Below are 20,955 nucleotides of genomic sequence, written 5' to 3'. Positions count from 1 at the left end.
CAGAGCTTGCCTGAAGATCAGAAAAGTAAAACAGCCACACTGGCCAGACTTACAGACCAGGCAGCAAGGACACACACCTTTAATCCCAGTAGCCATAATGACACACACACTTAATCCCAAGTATCTTGCCATAGAAACTGGGCAGTAACAGTGCACGCCTTTAATTCCAGAACTAGAGAAGATTTTAAGACGGGAGGAGGCAGCTCTCAGGCTCAGTCTCATTCAGAGGTTTCCTGGAGGCAGGATCACCATTTTCAGACTGACGTAGAGGTAAGAACCAGTGGCTGGCTGTTTTGCTTTTCTGATCTTCAGGTTGAACCCCAATATCTGTCTCTGAGTTTTTCTTAGTCATGCTCGAGAGAGTGTGTGAACCCCTGAGTGACTTCTGTTTCCATAGAGGCTGGAACCTGGGACCTTGTGAATGGAATCTCTACCACTGAGCTATAACCCCAGCTCACTCTTCAGCTTTGTGATGGACACACCACAAGGATGGCCAGAAATCTCATCTCCACATATGTGAGTCTGTATGTTCTCAAACATGTGCTATATGTACATATTGCTGTGTGCACATTGTGTTACATCATGTATACAAGCATTGTGTAGTATGTGTATGCATGTGAATGCACTGCATGCATGTGTGTGTTGTGTGCGTATTTCCATATGTGTTATGTGCATACATCAAAGTGTGTGCTATACACATCTGTGGTATGAACATGCATGTATATGTGTTTATATGCTATATGGAATAAGGTATATGTGGTGTGTACATGCATGTGTGTGCTGTGTGTGTCATGTGCATGTGTTGTGTACATATTTGCTGTGTTCACAAGTATGTGCTGTAAACATGTGTATTGTTGTGTTCATGCATACATGCACATATACATGTGTATGCATACATAGCTGTGCAATGCACATGCATATATGTATGCTAAGTATGTTTATGCACATGCATATGTGTAGTTTTGTGTTCTGTGTATATAAGTGTGCTGTGTGCATCATGTGCCTGGATGTATATGCATGCTATGTACATGTCTGCACATGCATGTACTGTGTACTATGTGTATGCATGTTCTGTGTGTGTGCATGCATTTATGCATGCATACTCTATTCTATACAGGCATGTGTAAGTGCTGCATAAATGTGTGTGCTTTGTGCATGCATCCGTGTGTGCTGTGTACATGTGTGCATATGCACATATGTATGTTCTCTGTGCCTGCATATGCACCCAAGGTCTCAGGACAGTCCATTCAGATCAGTCTTTGCTGTGCAGCAGCTGCTACAGGAAAGCAAGTGACATTTTTGTCCAGCAGAGCCTAGCCTGCAGTGACCACACTAACCACCTTATTCAACCTCAGCTTGAGCCAGGCCGACACACAGCATACTTCTCACAAAGTCCCAAGCAGAAAGCCACGTCATTCCCCCCAGTTCACAGCCAAGCTAACTGCTGCTCGGAAAGGTTAAATGCTGTGCCCAAGACACAGCTAGAAATCAGCAGGGCTGGGGCTCAAGACGAAGTGTCGAGAACACGTACTAGTGGGTATACAGATACGAGCATCCTCTCCCAGAGATCTCTCAGAAGGAAAAGGAGGCCCAGGGAGGGAGCTGAGCAGACAAATCTGCACCCACTTGCCAAACTGAGCGTGCTGAGGACGAACTGGGTGCCGTAGAAGATGGTAAAGCAGCACTCTCCCTTGTGGCGGGAGACCGAGGCCTTGGCTCGCTCAAAATCCTTGGAGTTCTTCCCTGGACGGATTTCCTTTATCTCCATGATGTCCACTGCAAGGAAGCAAACACAAGCCCATCAGGATCCCCAGATCACAGCAATTGATCAGCTGGACACCTGTATTGGTTTTATTGTGTGTGTGTGTGGGGGGGGGGGGTTGTAAGCCAGAAACCAGTTCCCCATCCATCACACTCTTAAGGATACTGGGATGACAAGGGACTTCAAGCCCTGACCAAGTCCAGCACCCAGAGGTTGGAGGTCACTTCCCAGGCCTCAGTGATGGCTATACATCGCCAAACTCTTCACATCCGTGACTGACTCTTCCCAGGCCTATGGATGATCAGCAGATGAAGTCTGTGAGTAGCTGAGGGGTTTCTCCTGCCTGTTCACCCTCTTTCAGGGACCCAGAACCCCCAGGAAGATAGAAGACCCCCCATCAACTGTGGGGTGTGCTGTTAAGACACGCCCATCTACAAAGCTAAGAAACTGCTATGACGTCTTTAGTGGCATGCCCAGCAGGAACCCTACAGCAGGCAGGCACATCTCACAGAGTGACCCTGCCACCTCAGGCCACCTCAGGCCACCTCAGGCACAGAACAATACAGAAACCGATTTGACCCAAGACTGGGATAAGAGCCTAGGGTCGGGGAGACAGACTCCACATTCCTGGGGCCATCCAATTCACAAGACACAGCTGACACTCAGGCTGAGATACCCTGAGCCAGCCAGCCTGAGATTGTCACATAACCTCCCCATCAGAGCAGTGGCTTCAGGCAGTGATGTCACTTTGCCAGCCTCTGTTTCTGTCAAGTACAGGCACGGCAACATTACTCGGACACAGGACTTCACGGAGGATGGAATGAATGTGTCTGTATGTGTGTGTTCCCAACTAAGACAGTACCCAGCCATCGCCGGGGGGATGGGTAGGGGATTTCAGATAGGATCTCAATATGTAACCCAGACTGGCCTCAAGTTCACAAACCTCCTGCCTCAGCTTCTTAAATACTGAGATTACAGGTATATGTCTATACCTAACAGCACCTAGTAAGTTTGACGAAAGTGTAGAAACTTCGATGTGTGTGTTACCTACTCATTCTTAAATCATTAAGACAATTGAGCAAGGATGGACAGGAGTCATTAAATGAATGAATGATTTTATGACTAAATAAATAAATATAATACAGTGTGGGGCCAGCAAGACGGCTCAGCAGGTAAAGGCTAACGACCCGAGCTCAATCCCAGAACCTACACAATGGCAGGAGAGAAGTGACTCCTGCGAGTTGTCCTCTGACCTCCAAACTGACACTTTTTCTTTTCACTACCTGGGCATCAGCATTGCCATCCGCCCAAAAATGCATCCTCCGGACCTCAGACGTCCAGCAGGAGGCTCAAGTGCAGGCACCAATGCAAACAGTGAGGGCTTACATCTGCAGGCAGCAAGAGAGGCACGCCCCCACCGCTCCGCTTGTTAAAGCTGACCCTGTGGCAAAGCTGGTGCCCCCTCTCTGGGTCCCTTCTGACTCTTCATGCTCACATCTAATAGCCTGGCATTACACTAACAGAGCTGAAATTCAGCTGGTGTTTTGACAGACTGTCTCATTACCATCTCCATGACAACAAAAAATAGAGAAAGCACAGAAGAAAACGGTAGCTCAGAACCACTACTGTACTGTACTGTACTGTACTGTGTGTGTGTGTGTGTGTGAGTGTGTGTGTGTGTTATGTGGACATGTACATGATCATGTGTATACATGGTGGGGGGTGCCCGTGTGTGTGCATATGGTGCACATAAAGGTCAGAGGTCAACACCAGGTATTGATGCTGAGGAAACGGGTCGGGTTAGAGACAGGCAGGTCCCTGGGGCTCGCCAGCCAACCTGCCTAGACGAAATGGGAGGCTCTGGGCTTAGTGAGAAACTCTGTCTCAAAGAGAATAAAGACGGAGAAAAAACAGAGGCAAAAAACTGATGTTGATCTCTGGCCTCACACAGGCATGCTTGCACAGATACGCACACATGCGCACGCACAGACACATACACACACACACACACACACACACACACACACACACACCCCACAAAGAAATATATTCAGTCCAGCCAAGGAGAAACAGCCATATTTGCACATGTGTCTACAACAGCACAAGGAGGCACAGCAGGTGAACCCCCCCTCCCCGTTTCCTGACAACAGCTACCAATAATGAGAAGAATATGGGGCAGGATGGTCAGGGGTCACTGTCTGTGCCGGTGGGGATTTCTGCCTAGGGCACAGTTGTTAGCAAAACCACCACCTGCCTTTGCGAAGCAGGCTAAGGGTAGCTGAGCTCGGACTGTGTGTTCTTGTGTGGTGTGGCTCCGGGGCTGAGCTTCCTGCTTGAAGAAATGAGATAACAGCCACAAGGGAGGCCTGGTCTTTGCATGTCCCGCCCCTTCCTGGCATCCTCTCGGGTCTTCCCCAGGTCCAGATACCCTCCCAACCCTGGTTCCTGGAGTTAACCAGCCTCCCACTTCCTGCCCTCCCCACCCTTGGGTGGGGGGTCCCCACTACCACTCTTCTTCTCGGTCCCTAGCCTTATATCATCCACCTCTGGCTGCCCTGGCTGAGATGTGACATTCTGTTCTCATACATCAATCTCCTCACCAGCATGGTGGCTCATACCGATTAGCACGAGGCTCAGGAAGCTGAGACACGAGGACCAGGAGTTCAAAACCAGCCTGTGCTCCCTGAGACTCTGCCTCCAAAACAAGACAACAAAAAGCCTTCTTGTCTCTTTGCTCCTCCCATTCCTGATCTCCAGCCTCCTGGAGGGTACCCTTGGGGTATCCTCCAAACCCTCACACCCAGAAGGTGGCCCTCTTTCCAACGCCTGACCTTAAATGGCACTGACTGCCAACAAACAGAATCTTTACAGAGTCTCAAGACACAGTCGAGGGGGAAGACAGAGGGAGAGCCGGACAGCTGCATACGCGTGCTGTGACCCTTCCTTGCCAACTCGTCATTTGCCCCCCCCATGTGGTCCCAGTGCCACAACAAGCCAGCACAAGGGATGTCAGGGTGAAGTAACGGACAAGGCTCTGCCCCGGAAGCCTGTTGGGTGTGCATGTGTTTGTCTGGCCCAAGCCTTGAAGATGGGCTCAGGCTGGGAAGAGAGGACAGAGCCCGTGAGGGAGTCCAAAGACCCCAGTTCAAACCCCAGCTCCGCTTTCCACCGTTCTGTGGGGTTGGGGACCCGGCTTAGCCATCTCCCTATCTCAGTTCTCCACAGATAGTGATTTTGTTCCACTACTCTGTGAACCAAAGGAAACAAGCCATGGCCCCAGGAGGTGTCTGTGAAAGTTTATTCAGCTACTGGGCAGACGCTCTGTTCCACCTCTCAACAGCTCCCTCCACTGGCTTCACTTCGTATAAGGAGACCCAGGGCAGTGACTCAGTCAGGGACCTGCTTAAAGAAACCAAAGGTGCCAGGCTGATCCACACATAGTTGTGTCTTGCCACACACTGGAGACCGATCTAGCCCACAGCAGTCAGAGTAGCCTAGAGGTTTGGAAGCATCCAGAAGACCTAGGCTTAAAGTCCAGCTCTTTCTCTCCTGGCTGTGTTGCCTGGGGTAGGTCACTTCCTTCTGCCACTGCTCCATGAGTAAATGCTCCATGAGTAAAAGACTGAACGAAGTCTTAGATATTAAAAATTACTTGGAAACTGGGGCTATAGCTCCAGTATACAAGCGTGAGGTCTCGAGTTCAATCCCCCAGAATCTGCATTAAAAAAAGTCCAGTGATGCATGCTTATAATTCCAGCACTGAGGAGATGGAGACAGGAGACTCCGTGAGGCTCACTGGATACCCAAGGTTGTCCTCTGACTCCATATGCATAAGTACACACACACATACATGCACACGCACGCTCATGAATGCACACATGCGCACACATACAATCTCAAGCACTAAGGATGGAGAGGAAAGACTGCTCTTAGTTTAAAACAGCAACACCTGTTTCAGAGACTGTGCAAGGAGCCCAGGTGAGAGATCAGCCAGGCCTCCTGCTTCCATGTAGAGATTGCTGGTAACCACGCCCACAGGAACCTCGTTCACAGAGCAGTGAATGCTTACATTTGCAGAGGTGTCAGTCCCTGGGTGAGTCCGAGGTGACAGAAGCTTCCCACACCCCACCCTCTGCCCAGCCACACCCTGTCTAGGCAGAGGCAGGGACACTTTCTGATGGTGAGCCAGGGGTAAGTCTGGCCATGCTGACCTCCCGTCCTTTTCTGGTTCTACCGACCCTTCCACAGCCACCTGCCTTGCTCTGCTTTCTGCCACTCGGGGAGGGCAGGCTACAGGCTACCTGGGAGCACCCAAGAGTGCTGGGGACGGAGTAGACAAGGCAGAGACCAGGGTGCAGTTCCAAGCCTGCTCTCCAGGCAGCTCACCGAGCATAGAGCCCATGATCCCGGCACACTCTGGTAGGTGTCTGCCACTCCTTGTGTCTGGAGTGGACATGCAGATCGGCTGGCAGAGTGCTTGCCTGGTGTGCACAGGGAGGGCCCTGGGTTCCAGGCCAGCAGAACAACTGGGCATAATGATGCACACTTGCAATCTCAGCACTCGGGTGATTAAGGCAGGAAAATCAGAAGTTCAAGATCATCTTTGGTTACAGAGTAAGTCTGAGGCCAGCCTGGGCTGCACGATACGCGGTCGCTTCCTATCCACCACCTCCCTCCTTTTTTTCTTTCCAGCTCAGTTGCTTGCAAGTTCAGGGAGGAAGAGGAGTTTTCCCCTCGGGTCACTGACAGAGATGTCTCAGCCCAGAGGAGAAGGAAGCCAAAATCCCTGTGCAAGACCCATCAATAGAAATAGAGGTCAGAGCAAGGTCATTTGGAGAAGGGGCTGGGTTAGGAGACTCAGAGAGCAGTCTAGGTCCAGGCTGGGAGATGGAACCACAGAGATGTGATTATATCCTCTCCGTTTGTGTTGTCCACACAGTAGAAGAGGTCTTTTAAAGAATCAGCCAGCATTTCAGAAGTTGAGGCTACACACACACACACACACACACACACACACACACACACACACACACACAGGCAAACAGTTCCTTAAGTAAACAGTTCCTTAAGTCTCTTCCTGTGGATACAAACTTCTACGCATGCCGCATGCTTTAAAACTAAACCATCACTGGGACGTGATTCCATTCCTGGTGACCATGTAAAAGCCAGGCACGTTGGTGTGGATCTGTAGCCCTGGCACTTGGCATACAGAGGCGGGTGCAGCCTGCCAGCCAGTCAAGCTAAGTCAGGTGCACCAGATCCAGTGGAGACCCAGGCTCAGAAACTAAGGTACAGGAAATGGAGACATTGCTGAGAGGTTAAGAGCATTTGCTACTCTTGTAGAGGACCGTGGTCTGGTGCCTAGCACCCAGAAGGTGGTTCCCATCTATCTATAACGCCGGTTCCCGGGGGACTCCAGTGCCCTCTACTGGCCTCCATAGGTACTACATGCACGTAGTGCTTCTAAATGCAGGCAAGCAAAATACCCATATACGTGTATAATAATAAATCTTTAAAAGAAAACAAGATAGAGAGTGCTATATAAAGACACCTGCCTGACATTGACCTCTGACCTACAACAGACACACACACACACACACCTGGCTATGACACCTGCCCCTGAGTTGGTCCTCTAGGCACAGAGGATTAAGTCCTCATCCCTCCACTGGCTACTTCTCTGTTCCTGAAGCTGACTCCGCCCTCCACCCTTAAGGACCACACTATTTCCAGCAAGGCCAGAAATAGATGCTCTTGTGGCCTCCTGATAAGGAGGATGCTGGAACCCAGAGGAAGTGCCTGTAACAGGGCCAGAGTTGGCCTGGCACCGGGTGGTCTTTGGGAAAGGGCATGGTTTCTGAAATTAGCTGGGAACACAGTCGTGATGGGCACCAGGATGGCCGGGCATGCTGAGCTATCAGACGTGGGAAGCTGGGGTCCCGTCTCAAAGGCACCTTTCACTGACCTTGGTCAGCCAGTGGCCCTATGTACCACACACATACATGCACGCACACACGCACGCACACAGTCTTTGAGGCTCTGTGGTCTTTACAGGAAAAGGAAGGTTCTTAGAACACTGACCGTTATCTCTGTTTCTACCAACAGATACAGAGAACTTTCTACTGCTTTGTCTCCCATGGACAACGTTGCTCCTCATCTTCCTTCCTAGGACCTGCCTCTTGGTGCCAGAGAAAACCAAAGAGGAGAAAGGGGAAGGACCCTCATCAAGTCTGGGCAACACAGCGTGTTTCTGTTACTTGTGTCCATGTGTAAGGCTACGTTATCTTCAGTGCATCACACACTGGGAAACTAAGGCAGACAGGAAATGACCTGCTCTAGGTCACATTGATCAAGCCAGAATTTGAACCTGCGTGATCTAACTCCAAATCATATTACTTTTTTTTTTTTTCAGCACTAGGAGTTGAACTCAGGGCTTCACACAGGCAAGGTAGGTAAGTGCTCTACCACTGAGCCACATCCCCAGCCCTCAAGTCAGGACTCTTCCTTAACTCCTAGTCAGGGAAAGAGGGCATTCAAAGACCCAAAATCCTCTCCCCTGAAGCTTCTCATGGCTGCTCACATCCAGAAAGTCTTAGCTCCAGAAATGAAACAAACCTGTGGTTGCTACAGACACACATACAAAGGTGCACACATGCCAACACAGGGGAAATGGTTCAACAGGATAGAATGCACACACGCCAACACACGGAAAATGGTTCAGCAGGATAGGGGTGGCTCTAGGACCTGGGGACCCAGGGTCCAGTCCCACCTCCACTTGCTCACTATGTAACTTTGAAGAAGCTGCACTAACTCTCCCACATCCTGAGAGGACAATGGGAGACCCAGCAACTGAAAGTCCCCAGGGCATGAAAACCCAGAATACCACGGATTGGGCTCTAGCCTTGACCTTTGTGGCCCAGGAGACAAAGTATAAATGGCTAATACTAAAGGTTGTATTGCACTTCCCCACCAAAAAAAAAAATTAAAATTCATATATGTCCTAGCCCCCAGGACCTATGAATACAACTTTCTTTGGAAATAGGGCCCTTGAGGATGTAGCCAAGTTAAGACTGAATCATGTTAAAGCAGGCAGAATGAGAATTAGTGCCTAGCACCTTTGCGAGGAGAAAGAAGACAGGTGTGGTGACACATACCTGTCATCCCAGCACTCAGGAGGGCTGATCAAGAAGACCAACCTCTCCAAGCCAGCTTGGGCTACAAAGTAAGCGGTAAGTTCCAAACCAGCCTAGGATATAGAGGGAGACAGAGCAAGAGACCGTATCTCAAAGAAGCAAGGGCTGGGGTGTAGTTCCGGAACAGAATGCTTGCCTAAATCGTGCCAAGTCCTCCCTGGCTTCAATTGCCAATATTAAAGGGACCAAAAACAAAGGGGAGGGGAGGAATTTGAACCAAGTCACACACAGCTGGAAGAGGACCATCTAGTGACAGAAGCAGAGATGGGAGAGAACATGTCATACCAAGATCTGCCAGCCATCGCCAGAGGAGAGCAAGGCAAGGCAAGGCTTCCCCAGGTCTTCAGGGGACCACAGCCCTGCCAGCACCTCCGGGCCAGCCACCTACCCTCAAGAGTGAGAGAATGAGCCTCCACCATATTAAACCAGCCAACGGCACGTGTGGACACCAACATGGTCCCGCAGAATGCTCTAGATACTTCTGCCATTAACAACTGTGACTCAGTTCTTTGGGGGTGGTGGCCCTGGCCAAAGCATCCTGCTCCATGCTCTCAGTAGCCCTATGACAGAGTCATTAGGACACTCGTTTGCAGATGTGAAAACTAAACTTCAGAGCAGGCGAGAAGTTTACCCAAGGTCACACACTCCAAGACAGAGCCAACACCCAAAACAAGGAGGCGGCGCCATGGGGCCCCGGCTTCCTCTACCTTTCTCTGCCAAGAACTGCAGTGTCCTGGAGACCAGGGGAGCAAGGCACTTTCTCTCTGTACCTGCAGGGTCAAATCCAGGCTCTAGAGAGCAAAGTGATACAAAGACTCCATTAGAAGAATCCATCCAAGTCCTAAGCAAAGACTTCCTCCTTGCTACCCAATAGAAATCAGAGTAAGCTACAACCAAATCAACCAAAGCACATCTCAGCTCACCATCTGGGAGGCTATGGGCTGTCAGAGGGCTTTAAAGGACAGCATCCTTCAAAACATACCTGTCCAATCACCTTGCAAATAATTACATGTACACCCACAGATTAGCACTGACTACTTAGGGCATTGCTTCCTTGTGTGCTGGGCAGTGGTCACTGCAAACATTCTTAGCTGTCCAAGGGACTGAGACTAAGTCGCTGTGGAGTGCCTAACCTTACAGGAGACATCCACATCATTCTCTCCAAGGCTCAGGCAAGATCATGGGAGAGGGGGCAGGCAGTAAGAGCCAGAGGAGGGGGAGAAGCATTGCTGTCTTTCAGTATGAGACGGCCATTGTATAAGAGTTGTGAATCCCTATACAAGACTTGCACAAGATTGCACCCAAAATTCTATCATGGAGGGGACGGGACTGACATTGTCACACCCCTCCCTGAGGGTTTATAGGCAGCTAATGGTTGCTGGGGAAAGATAGACCTTTTCTTTTTTCTTTATCTTTTTCTCAAAATAGGGTTTCACTGTGTAGTCCTGACAGTCCTGGAACTTACTCTGTAGACCAGGCTGGTCTTGAACTCATAGAGATTCACCTTCTCTGTTTTCTGAGTGCTGGATTATAAGCATGTTCCACCAAGCACAGTGGGGAGACATTTTCTTTACTGGTGTGGCTATTGGTCAGGCAGGTTCTTATGCTTCTGGGTGCAACCTCTGACCTCTATAAGTTACCCTAATTAAACTGCCTCGGTCTCACACACACACACACACACACACACACACACACACACACACACACACAAAGACTTGAAGACAGGAGGGAGCAGGTGAGCACAGGACCAGTATGGAGGACAAGAGAAGATATGGGAGTGAATGTGGGGGGGGGGGAACCACTAAATTCATGTATGAAAATGCATAAATAATACTGGCCAATAAAAATTTTTAAATTATTTAAAAAAATAAAAAGGAAGGTTCTTGGAATATGACAGGTGGACCTTGAGCCCCAAGAGCTCCCCCTCCAAGAAAGACTCCCTGCCATCCTCAGACTTCACACAAGCCTGCTTATTCAGGGTTCAGGGTCCCTCAGTCCCAGGAAAAGGCCTTTCCAGAGTCCCTCCGCCACTCTGAGATGTGAAACTTTTCACTTCTTCCATTTTGCAGAAGAGGAAACCAGCTTGAGCAGGTTGGACAAGCTCTGCCTGATCCCTGCTGGTCTAGAGAGAGCTCAGCTCCTACACCAAGACACGCACACCCACGGACGGAGGGATGGTCATTCCATCTGCAGCCTGGAGAAAGCGGAGCCCTGCCAAGGTCAAGTGCCAGCCAGAAACGTCTGACTTGGACAGAGAACAGACAGGGCTTCCTCAAGGTAGATGCCAGCTCCAGCCTCCCCAGCCCCTTCATCTTCCCGCCAGTCCCTGAGAAGAAAGTCCCTTTATCTAGAGCCACCCGCAGAAGGTGCAGCCATGAAGTCAGGGCCACCTGGTTGGGTTTGGATGCCAAAGTAATCAAGGTGGTGGATAGACCGCCCCGTGGTGAGAGGTTCGAAGACAGGAAGAGCAGGGCCATTTCCTCAGCCTTCCTGTTTTCAAAGGGACCCCCACAAGGCCTCTCCAAACACCTTGGGGTGAGCACGTTAGACGACAGCCAGGCCCTTTCCTTAAAGCCAAGGAAATCTTTACTCTACGTAGTGAGTGGGAACTCCAAAAGCCAAAGTCAGTCATCTGCTAAGTCAAGCGGGATGTCTCTCTCCCCGCTGCTTCAAAGTCTCCAGCTCACTGGGAAAGGCCACGCTGGCTCAGGAACCTTAGACCGAGATACATCCACAAGAAAAGGGTGCTGATGAGGTGTGGGAAGAGTGTAGAAGTCCTCATGACCCTATCCCCACCCAAGCCACTGCATATATAGCTCCTTGAGACTGGCAAACCTTGAGGGGGGCATGGATCTTACTAGTTTTATCTTTTGGAGTGGTGTGTATGTGTGCGTGTTGCATGCATCAGTTCGTGTGGGTATGTGCAAATGTGTGCTCTATGTACTACTGGGTGCAGGTGTGTACGTGTATGTGCACATGTATGTCTTGTATGCACTAGTTAGTGTGGCTGTGTGCATGTATGTGTGTGTGTTGGCAGGTGCATTTGCACATGTGTGGAGGCCCGAGGTTGACATCAAGTGTCTTCCTCTAGTGCTCATTTTGAGGCAGGGTCGCTCACTAACCCTGAAACTCTTCAGTTTGGCTTGGCTGGCTGGTCCATGAACTTCAGGATCCGAGGTCTCTGCCCCTTCAGCCCTGCAGTTATAAACCACAGTGGCCAGCTTTTTCAATGGGTACAGGGGACCTGAACTTATCCACTGAGCCATCTCTTCAGCCCTCTCCTTCTTTAAAAGACTGTTTTTTCCCAAAGAGCCCTTCTGGAAGCGAAGAGCCCTTGTGTTGGGAGCACTGCCTTAAGACGGAGACAAGGCAAGGAGTCCGCTCTGAAGGCAGCAGCTCGGCAAGGCAGCTCAATCAGGACCGAGTGCACCACATGCAGGCCTGGCTCTGAGAGCCGCCTCTCTGAACCTCCCCTTCCTCTCCCCAGACTTCCTCTTTCATGCTTCTTGCCACAATTTACAATAACCACTCAAGGTCCTTGGGTGACCATCGGGGCCCGGCGTCAGGCTGCACACACAAGGGACAGTCAAGTAGCCACTTCTGGCACGTATCCTGTCGTCTCCAGCTGACTATCACCCACATGGACCAGGTGGCCTCTGCCTCATCCTTAGCTTTGCAGAAAGAAGTTCTTGTCAAGACAAGGCATGGGGTCAGCTTTCTATCAGACTCCCGGGAGTTTAACTAAAGTCAGGGCTAGGCCTGTAGCTTAGCTGGGAACATGTTTGCCTAGCGTGCACAAGGCCCTAGGTATGGTGCCCCGTATCTGGCATCCCGGCACTCACGGGTGGGAGCAGAAAGTCTGAAGTTCAAAACCATCCTCAAGTAGATAGCAAGTCCTAGACCAGCTTGGGCTATATCAGACCCTGTCTCAGAAATAAATACATGAATTTAAATTATGTTCAAAAAGAAATGTATAAGATTCGCTGCTACTGTATCTGAGGATTATTCCTGAAAAGTAGAAGCCATGTGAGGGAGGGGCCGGAAGGTCTCTGAAAATGTCCACCAGCTCCACACCGTCACAGTAGCGATACCTGGGCAAGCATTCACGGCGAATGAAGGGTTCTGAAGTACCCCCTCCTCTGCATCTCACGCTTTTACGATCAGCCCATTTCTCAGAGGAGAGGACTGAGGCTAGAGCCTAACTTCTTCCAAGCTCCCTCACTCAGAACTGGGGACCCAGTGGGGTTCCTACAGGGGAGCTGCCTGCAGAAAGAGCTCCCTTGTGATAGGGGGAGGGCAGGGCTCAGCCCCAGCCTGACTCTTGCAAATGAGTCCCCACTGTGGTTAGCAGGCCAACCCTTCATTTCCCCACCAGGTTCAGCATTTTGCAAACCAAGACTAGGCAGGCCAGGGTGGCCTCCCGGCAGTTCCGGCTGCAGCCAGTGGGGAGGTGAGAAGGAAGAGAGCAAGACCAGGGCAAGAGGAGGAGCCTAGGTGTCCGGACCACGAGCTGCACGAAAACGATGACTTTAATTTGCTGCATGACCTGATCCACAACCTGTCTTCCCTCTTCCCAGCAATGGCCAGGGTCCCTAACAACCCTGCTGGGTCATGCACACCACTTGTCACCCCTCCGGTCTCCACTTCCTGTTGGTAAAATGAAAACCATACTCAACAGGGACATGAGGGCTTAAAGACATGAGTTCCGGTCCAGAAGATCAGTGAGTGCCTGACACAAGGGATCAATGCTGTCTGCCATTCAAGGGTTCTCCAGGTCAATGATGGTGCCAGACCCAGATGCCAGGCATTGTTCTGGGAGGCTGGGGACAAAGCAGTTTCCAGACCTGCCCTTGGTAAATCAGTATATATAGCATCTAACAGTGATAAACACTGCAAAACTTAACCAAAGCAGGGTGAGGCATGATGGGAAGAGGGGAGGGCTCTCTGAGTGATCAGGGAGGTCACCCTTAGGAGGTGACATCTAAGCTGACATCTCAGAAAGATTATTCTAGAAGTTACAGATCTCCTACATAGGAAGGTGAAAAAGACAAGATCTCCTGAGGAAACTGGGAGCGTGGGGATCATGAGAGAGGGGATAAGGGGAGAGGGGAGGAAAGGAGGGGAGTGGAGAGAAATGTATAGTTCAATAAAAGCAATAAAAAAATAAATAAAAATAAAATCGATCAGTTAGGCAAAAAAAAAGTTGCAGCGCTCAACTCGGTCGGCAAAGCACTGGCTGCGCAAGCCTAAGGGCCTGAGTGTGCATCCTCAGCACCCAGGTAAAGGATGTGTATGCAGTGTCTGCATACAGCCCGTGGGAGAAAAGAGAAAGGGTATTTACAGACCAGCGAGCCTCGCTGGAACAGCAAACTCCAGGATTACTGAGAAACTCTGTCTTGGAAAACAAGATATGGACACAGGTGAGATGGACAGATGTCAACCTTCTGACATCCACAAACACATGCATGGGCAAGCAAACCACACACATGCATTACACTGCCACACACATAAACACAGTAGGGGCTTGAGAGGTGGCTCAGTGGTTAAGAACATTTACTGCGCTTGTTGAGGTCCTGGGTTCAGTTCCCAGCACCTACATCAGGTGGCTCAGTATCCAGCTCCAGGAGATCACATGCCCTCCTCTGGTGTCTAAGGAAGCCTGCACAGCATGGTACGCATAAATTCAGGTAGGCACACACATATACACATTTACAAAACAAATTTAAAATAAGAATTCTCCTAGGCAGAGCAACAGTAGGTGCAAAGGTGTTAAGCTGGAGGAATGGAAGGTGTATTCTGGGGAAAACAATGTCATCCCCTGCTGGGACACACTGCAACTGTTTCCTGGAGCCTTCAAATCACCCTATGCCTGCACATATCCTCTGCAGCCTGGACATCTGCTCACACCAGCTCCATACCCCCCCCCCCCATTCACTGGTAGCTTCTTGCATCCAGAATCTAGCCCCTCCCTTTCTCAGGACTTCTCAGTGTGGTCCATTATCCCCATAGGGTCCTCTGGAGCTTTCTGTGACCCTCAGCAGGTGACTTTGCCAATTACAAATTGGCTGTTCCCTCCCTAACACTGGAAGGTAGGCTTGCCAGCTTTTAGTCTGCAACCAAGACATTCAAGAACGTGCCAGATTTCCACCAAGTAGGGACTTGGTTGAAAAAGCAGAGCAAGCCCCCTCCCTGACTTAGTTACTTTTTCATGGCTGTAATAGAACATCATGACCCAGGCAACTTATAAAAGAAGGTGTTCAATTTGGCTTACAGTTCCAGAGGGTTAGAGTCCATGATAGTGGCACAAAGTAATAGCCAGGAGTTCACATCTTTACCCACAACCACAAGGCAGAGTGAGAGCCCTGGGAACTGCAGAAATCTTTTGAAACCTCAAAGCCCACCCTCCCACCCCTCCCACTCCTGGTGATGCACCTCCTCCAACAAGGCCACGCCTCCTTATCCCTCCAGAACTGTTGCACCAACTGGAGACCAAGCATTCAAATATATGAGCCAATGGGAACCATTCTCGTTCCAACCACCACACCTACCTGGATTGGGCACATGTTGGTGGGGCTAGACATGCATTGCCTCGCCTCCAGGACCCTGTGCTGGCTGTGGCCTACAACCTTGGCAAATGACATGCTTGCTCACAGGGAAGCAAAGGGCTCAAATGCAGACCTGGTTCTCAGACAGTGAGTGACCCGGCCCTCAGCAGGGCATCACAGCCAAGTGCAACAGAAAGAAACAGACCTGGGCACTGAGCACTGAGGTGTAAGTGCCAAGCAGGTGCCTGGAACAGAAGTACATAAACAGAGAGAGGTGCAAAGCTGGGGTGCAGCTGTGGGAGCAATGTGCTCCTTTCTACAAGGTCTGACGATGTAGCCCAGGCTGAACCCAAACTCATGGTGATCCTCCTGTCTCAGCCTCTCAAGTGCTAGAAATACAGGTATGAGCTCCACACCATTCATAGACAATTTTTATTGAGTGTTACTTTATTGCCCTACTGTGTACAAGACTCTGAGTTTGGTCCTGGCACAAAAAACAAACAAACCAAAAAGAACCCAAGGTAAGAGGGAGGGAAGTAGATAGGCAGAAAGATCTCAGAGATATATATATATGATAAAAATACCAAGATATGGCCAAACTAGGTAAAAGCATGACACCATTTATAGTGTTTTCTGTTTGTTTGGTGTTTACATTTAAAATATTTCATAACGGCAAAACATGAACATGTATTAATTAAAACAAACACCTGGGTAGTGTTGGCACATGACTTTAATTCCAGCACTCAGGAGGCAAAGACAGGTGGATCTACAGAGTCAAGTTCCAGGACAGCCAAGGTTAAAGTCTGTCTCCAAAACAAAATAAAATACTAGCCACCTCTGTAAAAGAACAAAAGCCACAGAAGCAGAAGAAGACAGAGTGGGCCAGGCAGTGGTATCATATGCCCTTTAATCCAGCACTCAGGCTGGATTAAACTCTGTGAGTTCGAGGACAGCCTGGTCTACAGAGTCAAGTTCCAGGACAGCCAAGGTTAAAGTCTGTCTCCAAAACAAGATAAAATACTAGCCACCTCTGTGAAAGAACAAAAGCCACAGAAGCAGAAGACAGAGTGGGCCAGGCAGTGGTGTCATATGCCCTTTAATCCAGCACTCAGGCAGATCTCTGTGAGTTCGAGGACAGCCTGGTCTACAGAGTGAGTTCCAGGGCAGCCAGGGCTAGAGAGAGAAACCCTGATAAAATAAATTTAAAAAGAGAGGGGTGTCAGGGGCAGCAGGCAGACCCAGGCATACCCCTTATAATTAAAACTCAGACTTCCTTGCTGTTTTTCGGGCTACAGGTGTCTACAGAACACTGTCTGCAATAGAATTCAGCAGAGAAGTGGTAACCCAGACACACTATGACACTGGGAAGCCATGGAAGAAGGGTGAAGTGACCATTTAGACTAACAACAGCCAAGCGACCATGCAGATGTAGCAGAAATCAATCCCAGCACTTGGGAGTGAGGCTGGGGCAGGAGCTTTAAGACCAGTCTGGACTACACAAGCTCAAAGAAAGCCCAGGCTACACAACAAAACTGTGACTCAAAAAAACAAAACAAGGGTCATTGGAAGACCTCGCCATGTAGGCTGACAACCTGAGTTTAATACCTAGATCCCACAGTGGAAAGACAACCAGCTCCCGAAAGTTGCCCTCTGACCTCCAGATGTTGTGGAATGTGTGATCACACACACACATACACACACGCAAGCACACACACCCCAGTACGAACACCAATACCACCAATAATAATAATATTTTAAATATGAATAAATAAAACTACCACCACCATTACCCCCTAAAAAAAATCCTGTTTAAGTACGTGAGTGTGTTGGGGCCGGAGAGATGGCTCATGGTTAGAACACTGGCTGCTCTTCCAGAGGACCAGGGTTCAGTTCCCAACACCCACATGGCAGCTTGCAACCATCTGTCACTCCAATTCCAGAGGATCTGACACCCTCATGCAGACATACATGCAGGCAAAACACCAATCAATGCTCATACAACAAAAAATAAGTACATTATTTTAAAAAGGAAAGTATATGAGTTGTGTGTGTGTGTAATCCTAGGGAAGAAATTGCATTGTTTTCAAACCCACTCTAAAGAGTAAATACTTCTTACCACTAGGATTTGTAGAGAGAACACTCCTCCCACTAATACTGGACATGATAGGAATCAGTAACAGAGCAAAAACAGGACCCTTGGCTCCAATGTGTCGGAGGCTAAATAAACAAAAAACAGAGGAGTCTCCACCACAGGGCCTTCTGCAGCAGCCAAAAGGGACACATTAAATTACCTGCATTGATTGGCAGGATTGGTAAAATGTCCCCAACAGCATGTAAGCAAAGGTGAAGCCTTGTATGCTAAGAGGGCAGGGGTGGCAGATGATGCTCAGCTAGCAGCGTGCTTTGCGCAGTGTCCACAGAGCCCTGGGTTTGATTCCCAGAACTCATAAGACTGGGTGTGCTGGCCCATGCCTGTCATGCCAGCACTCAGAAGGTAGGGAGAAGAAGGTCAGAAGTTCAAGAGGATCCTTGGTGGTGTAACAAGTTCAAAGTCACCGTAGGGTATGTGAGAGGACCCTAGCTCAATAAGGAGAGAAGGAAGGGAGGGGAAGAAAGGAAGAGAAGAGAGGGAAGAGGAGAAGATGGGACCAGCTAGGGAGAGAGGGGGTCCTAAGAGCAGCAGCCATCTGGCCAGGGCCCAGCCTAGATCTGACTGATGGCCCTGAGGTGGTTTGTTCTATAATTAACCATTATACTGCACACTTAAATATGATGCTTCAAATGCTCTTATGGATTAAGATGGCCAGGAAGATGAGCACAGCCTTTTCCTCATGCTGATGAAACACTCCCAGCTTCTCCACCACATTTGCAGCAGCTCTTCCCGCTGCTGTTTCTACCTTTATTGTCTTGTTTCGTTTTAGAAAAAGCCTATGAACACTCTCTGACCATAGGGCCTTGCCACCTACTGGGACACACAAGCTACTCTCTTAGGTCCCTTCTATACCTGCCAAAGTGCAGCTCCTGACTGAAGCCAGGTGGCCAGGTGTGCATAAACAAAGCAAATACGCAGGGGCCCAAAACAGTGGGCTAGATGTCAGGGTGCTTGCCTAGCTTGCAATGCCACCCTACAAACAGGTCTCTGGTGATGAGCCCGGAGCTTCTGTCTGTCTGTCTGTCTGTCTGTCTCTCTCTCTCTCTCTCTCCCTTCTGCACCCTTTTTCATTTTCTGAAGTTGAACAACTCATAAAAAGAAATAATGCACACTAATAGGAGTGACTTCAGTGTTCTAGGATGTTCACCAGGCAATCTGAAGCCACTGGTCAACCTCCACAGCTGAACTCTGCAGGCTCCTATGGAAGGAAAGTGAGTTTTATAACTTCTGATGTCTTCCGAGGACCCCGCTGCAGCTGCCACCACCACCATCAAACCAGGCCACACGCCGATCAGCACTGTGGTTGATAACAGCAGAGGAAGAGTCCTCGCCCAGCTGCTCAGAGCTGTGAACGTGCTCAGCTGCCTGGAGCAGCCTGCAGCTTGTGAGTCACAGCGGCTGCCAGGGTGTCCCTTAGGTCAAGACAGAGGTGTTCGTCTATTTGTTTGACTAAGTCGACACTTTAAGCGTGAGATCTCACCTTAACAACTTGCCACCCCAGCCACGGGCCTGTGGAGCCTGCACCTGCTGTGGAAGGAATGACGTCCACCCTCTAGCAGGCAAGCCATGGCTCAGCAGGTCCCTCCTGGAAGGTTATTTGAACTCATCTGTCCCCTGGCTGCAATCTACTCTTCTTAGGACAGCTGGGAGGAGATCCAGACAAGTTGAGGGCCAAGTGCCCTGTGGACAATTGTCTGATCTGGCAGGAGAATGGCAATGCTTGAACAGGAGGTGGGAGATGAACTCTGGAAAACCCCAGTTGCTCCCAATTGTTTCTGGTTGCCCCCAGAGTTACCCTAAAGAATCACGGCCAAGGCCCAGCTCACTGAATGACTTCAGGAAGCACCTACTGCCTTTTGACACTTGATTCCACCTGTGAAATGGGTGGATGCCTCAAGAAGTATCAGGATTCTTCAAGGACCAAGGACATGGTTAATAAGCAATTTCACCTGTCATAGTGTTTGGTACTGAACAGGACACAGCATGTCTTACCCCCAACTCCTGCCCCATGCCACCTAGGTGAACAGATGTACCTTCTTCCAACCACTTCTTATGTGGTAATGCATGTGTTCGAAAACCCCCCTAAAAGCCAGACTGTTGTGGCACATGCCTTTAATCCCAGCACTCGGGAGGCAGAGGCAGGTGGATCTCTGTGAGTTTGAGGCCAGCTTGGTCTACAAGAGCTAGTTCCAGGATAGCCAGGGCTATACAGAGAAACCCTGTCTCGAAAAGCTCCCCCCCTTAAAAAAAAAAAAAAAAAACACCTAAAAGATAATGCTGTTATGATTCCCACCATGCCCAAGGGAACAAGACCTCAAACACAGGTAAGCAGAGCTGGGAGTAGATAGCAAGAAGTCTGCCTCTGAGACGTCCCTCGTTTTCACTATATGGCTGGGGTTGGGGCTGCTTTGAGCTTAGAAGGCAAAGGCTCCGTGACTGAGCATAACTCCAGCCCCAGAACGAAGCCTGAAAGACGAGCAGGGGTTCTCCAAGGCTGCCCTGGGGCTGTATCTCAGTTGACAGAGTGCCTACTTAGCATACCCCACCCCAGCCCTGAAGTAATGGCTTACACCTGTTATCCTGGAAGTCTGGAGGTGGAGGCAGGCAGATCAGAAGTTCAAGATCATCGTAGACTACCTTAGTGAGTCTGAGGTCAGGCTAGGCTAGAGTTCAGGTCTCCAAAACAAACCAATAAAAACTTACAAGCCTTGCTGTCTAAGGTCACCTGAGGGAGGGGTTTAAGGATGGGGCTGTGAGTTGCCATCTGGCTTTAAAAGTGTTTCTCCTTCTTTGTCCCATGGCTACTTTCGCCATCTTCAAAGTCAACATCTTAATGTTTCTCTTCTTCCCAGCCCTGTGAGTTCTCCTTTGCCATCCAGGACTCTCTCCCCAGTTCGGGGCACTTCACCTTAACCACAACTGTCATGGCCTTGGAGGTCTGTGTTCTGCCTAGACAGTATCACCAATAAAAGGTGACGTCATAAGGCAGGACAAGGAGGGGGACTAAGAACACCAAATGCCAACCAGAGATGCCCCTAGCATGGGCTGCCCTGTTTAGCTTCCGTGTTGCTCTTTAATTCTAGTAACTACTGTGTTTAGTAGTCCAGTCCCTCCGTGTGCTGTATCTCATGGCATGGCATGTAAGAAACACACACAAGAGGGTCACGACCCAGCCAAACACAGTCATAGCAAAGACTTATGGACCATACCTAGTGTTATGGTTTTGGTCTCTTTAAGAGACAAGTCACACCCATTTCCCTCCCCATCCGCTGAGGCAGGCTGATCTTCAGCTTCCGGCCTGAGCTC

The 20,955-nt window shown here is 49.7% G+C and overlaps 1 protein-coding gene across 1 annotated transcript in view; it reads right to left on the bottom strand.

Annotated features, from left to right (window-relative positions):
* Plcg2 (phospholipase C gamma 2) overlaps positions 1-20,955 on the bottom strand; it is a 117,767-nt gene that overhangs the window by 71,382 nt on the left and 25,430 nt on the right. The window contains exon 2 of the mRNA XM_026789575.1: positions 1,627-1,776. Within this exon, the coding sequence (XP_026645376.1) occupies positions 1,627-1,776 (150 nt within the window). The remainder of the gene's footprint in view (positions 1-1,626; positions 1,777-20,955) is intronic.

The sequence above is a fragment of the Microtus ochrogaster genome, chromosome 4 (genome assembly GCF_000317375.1).
Source record: "Microtus ochrogaster isolate Prairie Vole_2 chromosome 4, MicOch1.0, whole genome shotgun sequence".
Taxonomy (NCBI): domain Eukaryota; kingdom Metazoa; phylum Chordata; class Mammalia; order Rodentia; family Cricetidae; genus Microtus; species Microtus ochrogaster.
Note: the sequence above shows the minus strand (reverse complement) of the source record. Positions and strands in the feature narration are given on the sequence as shown.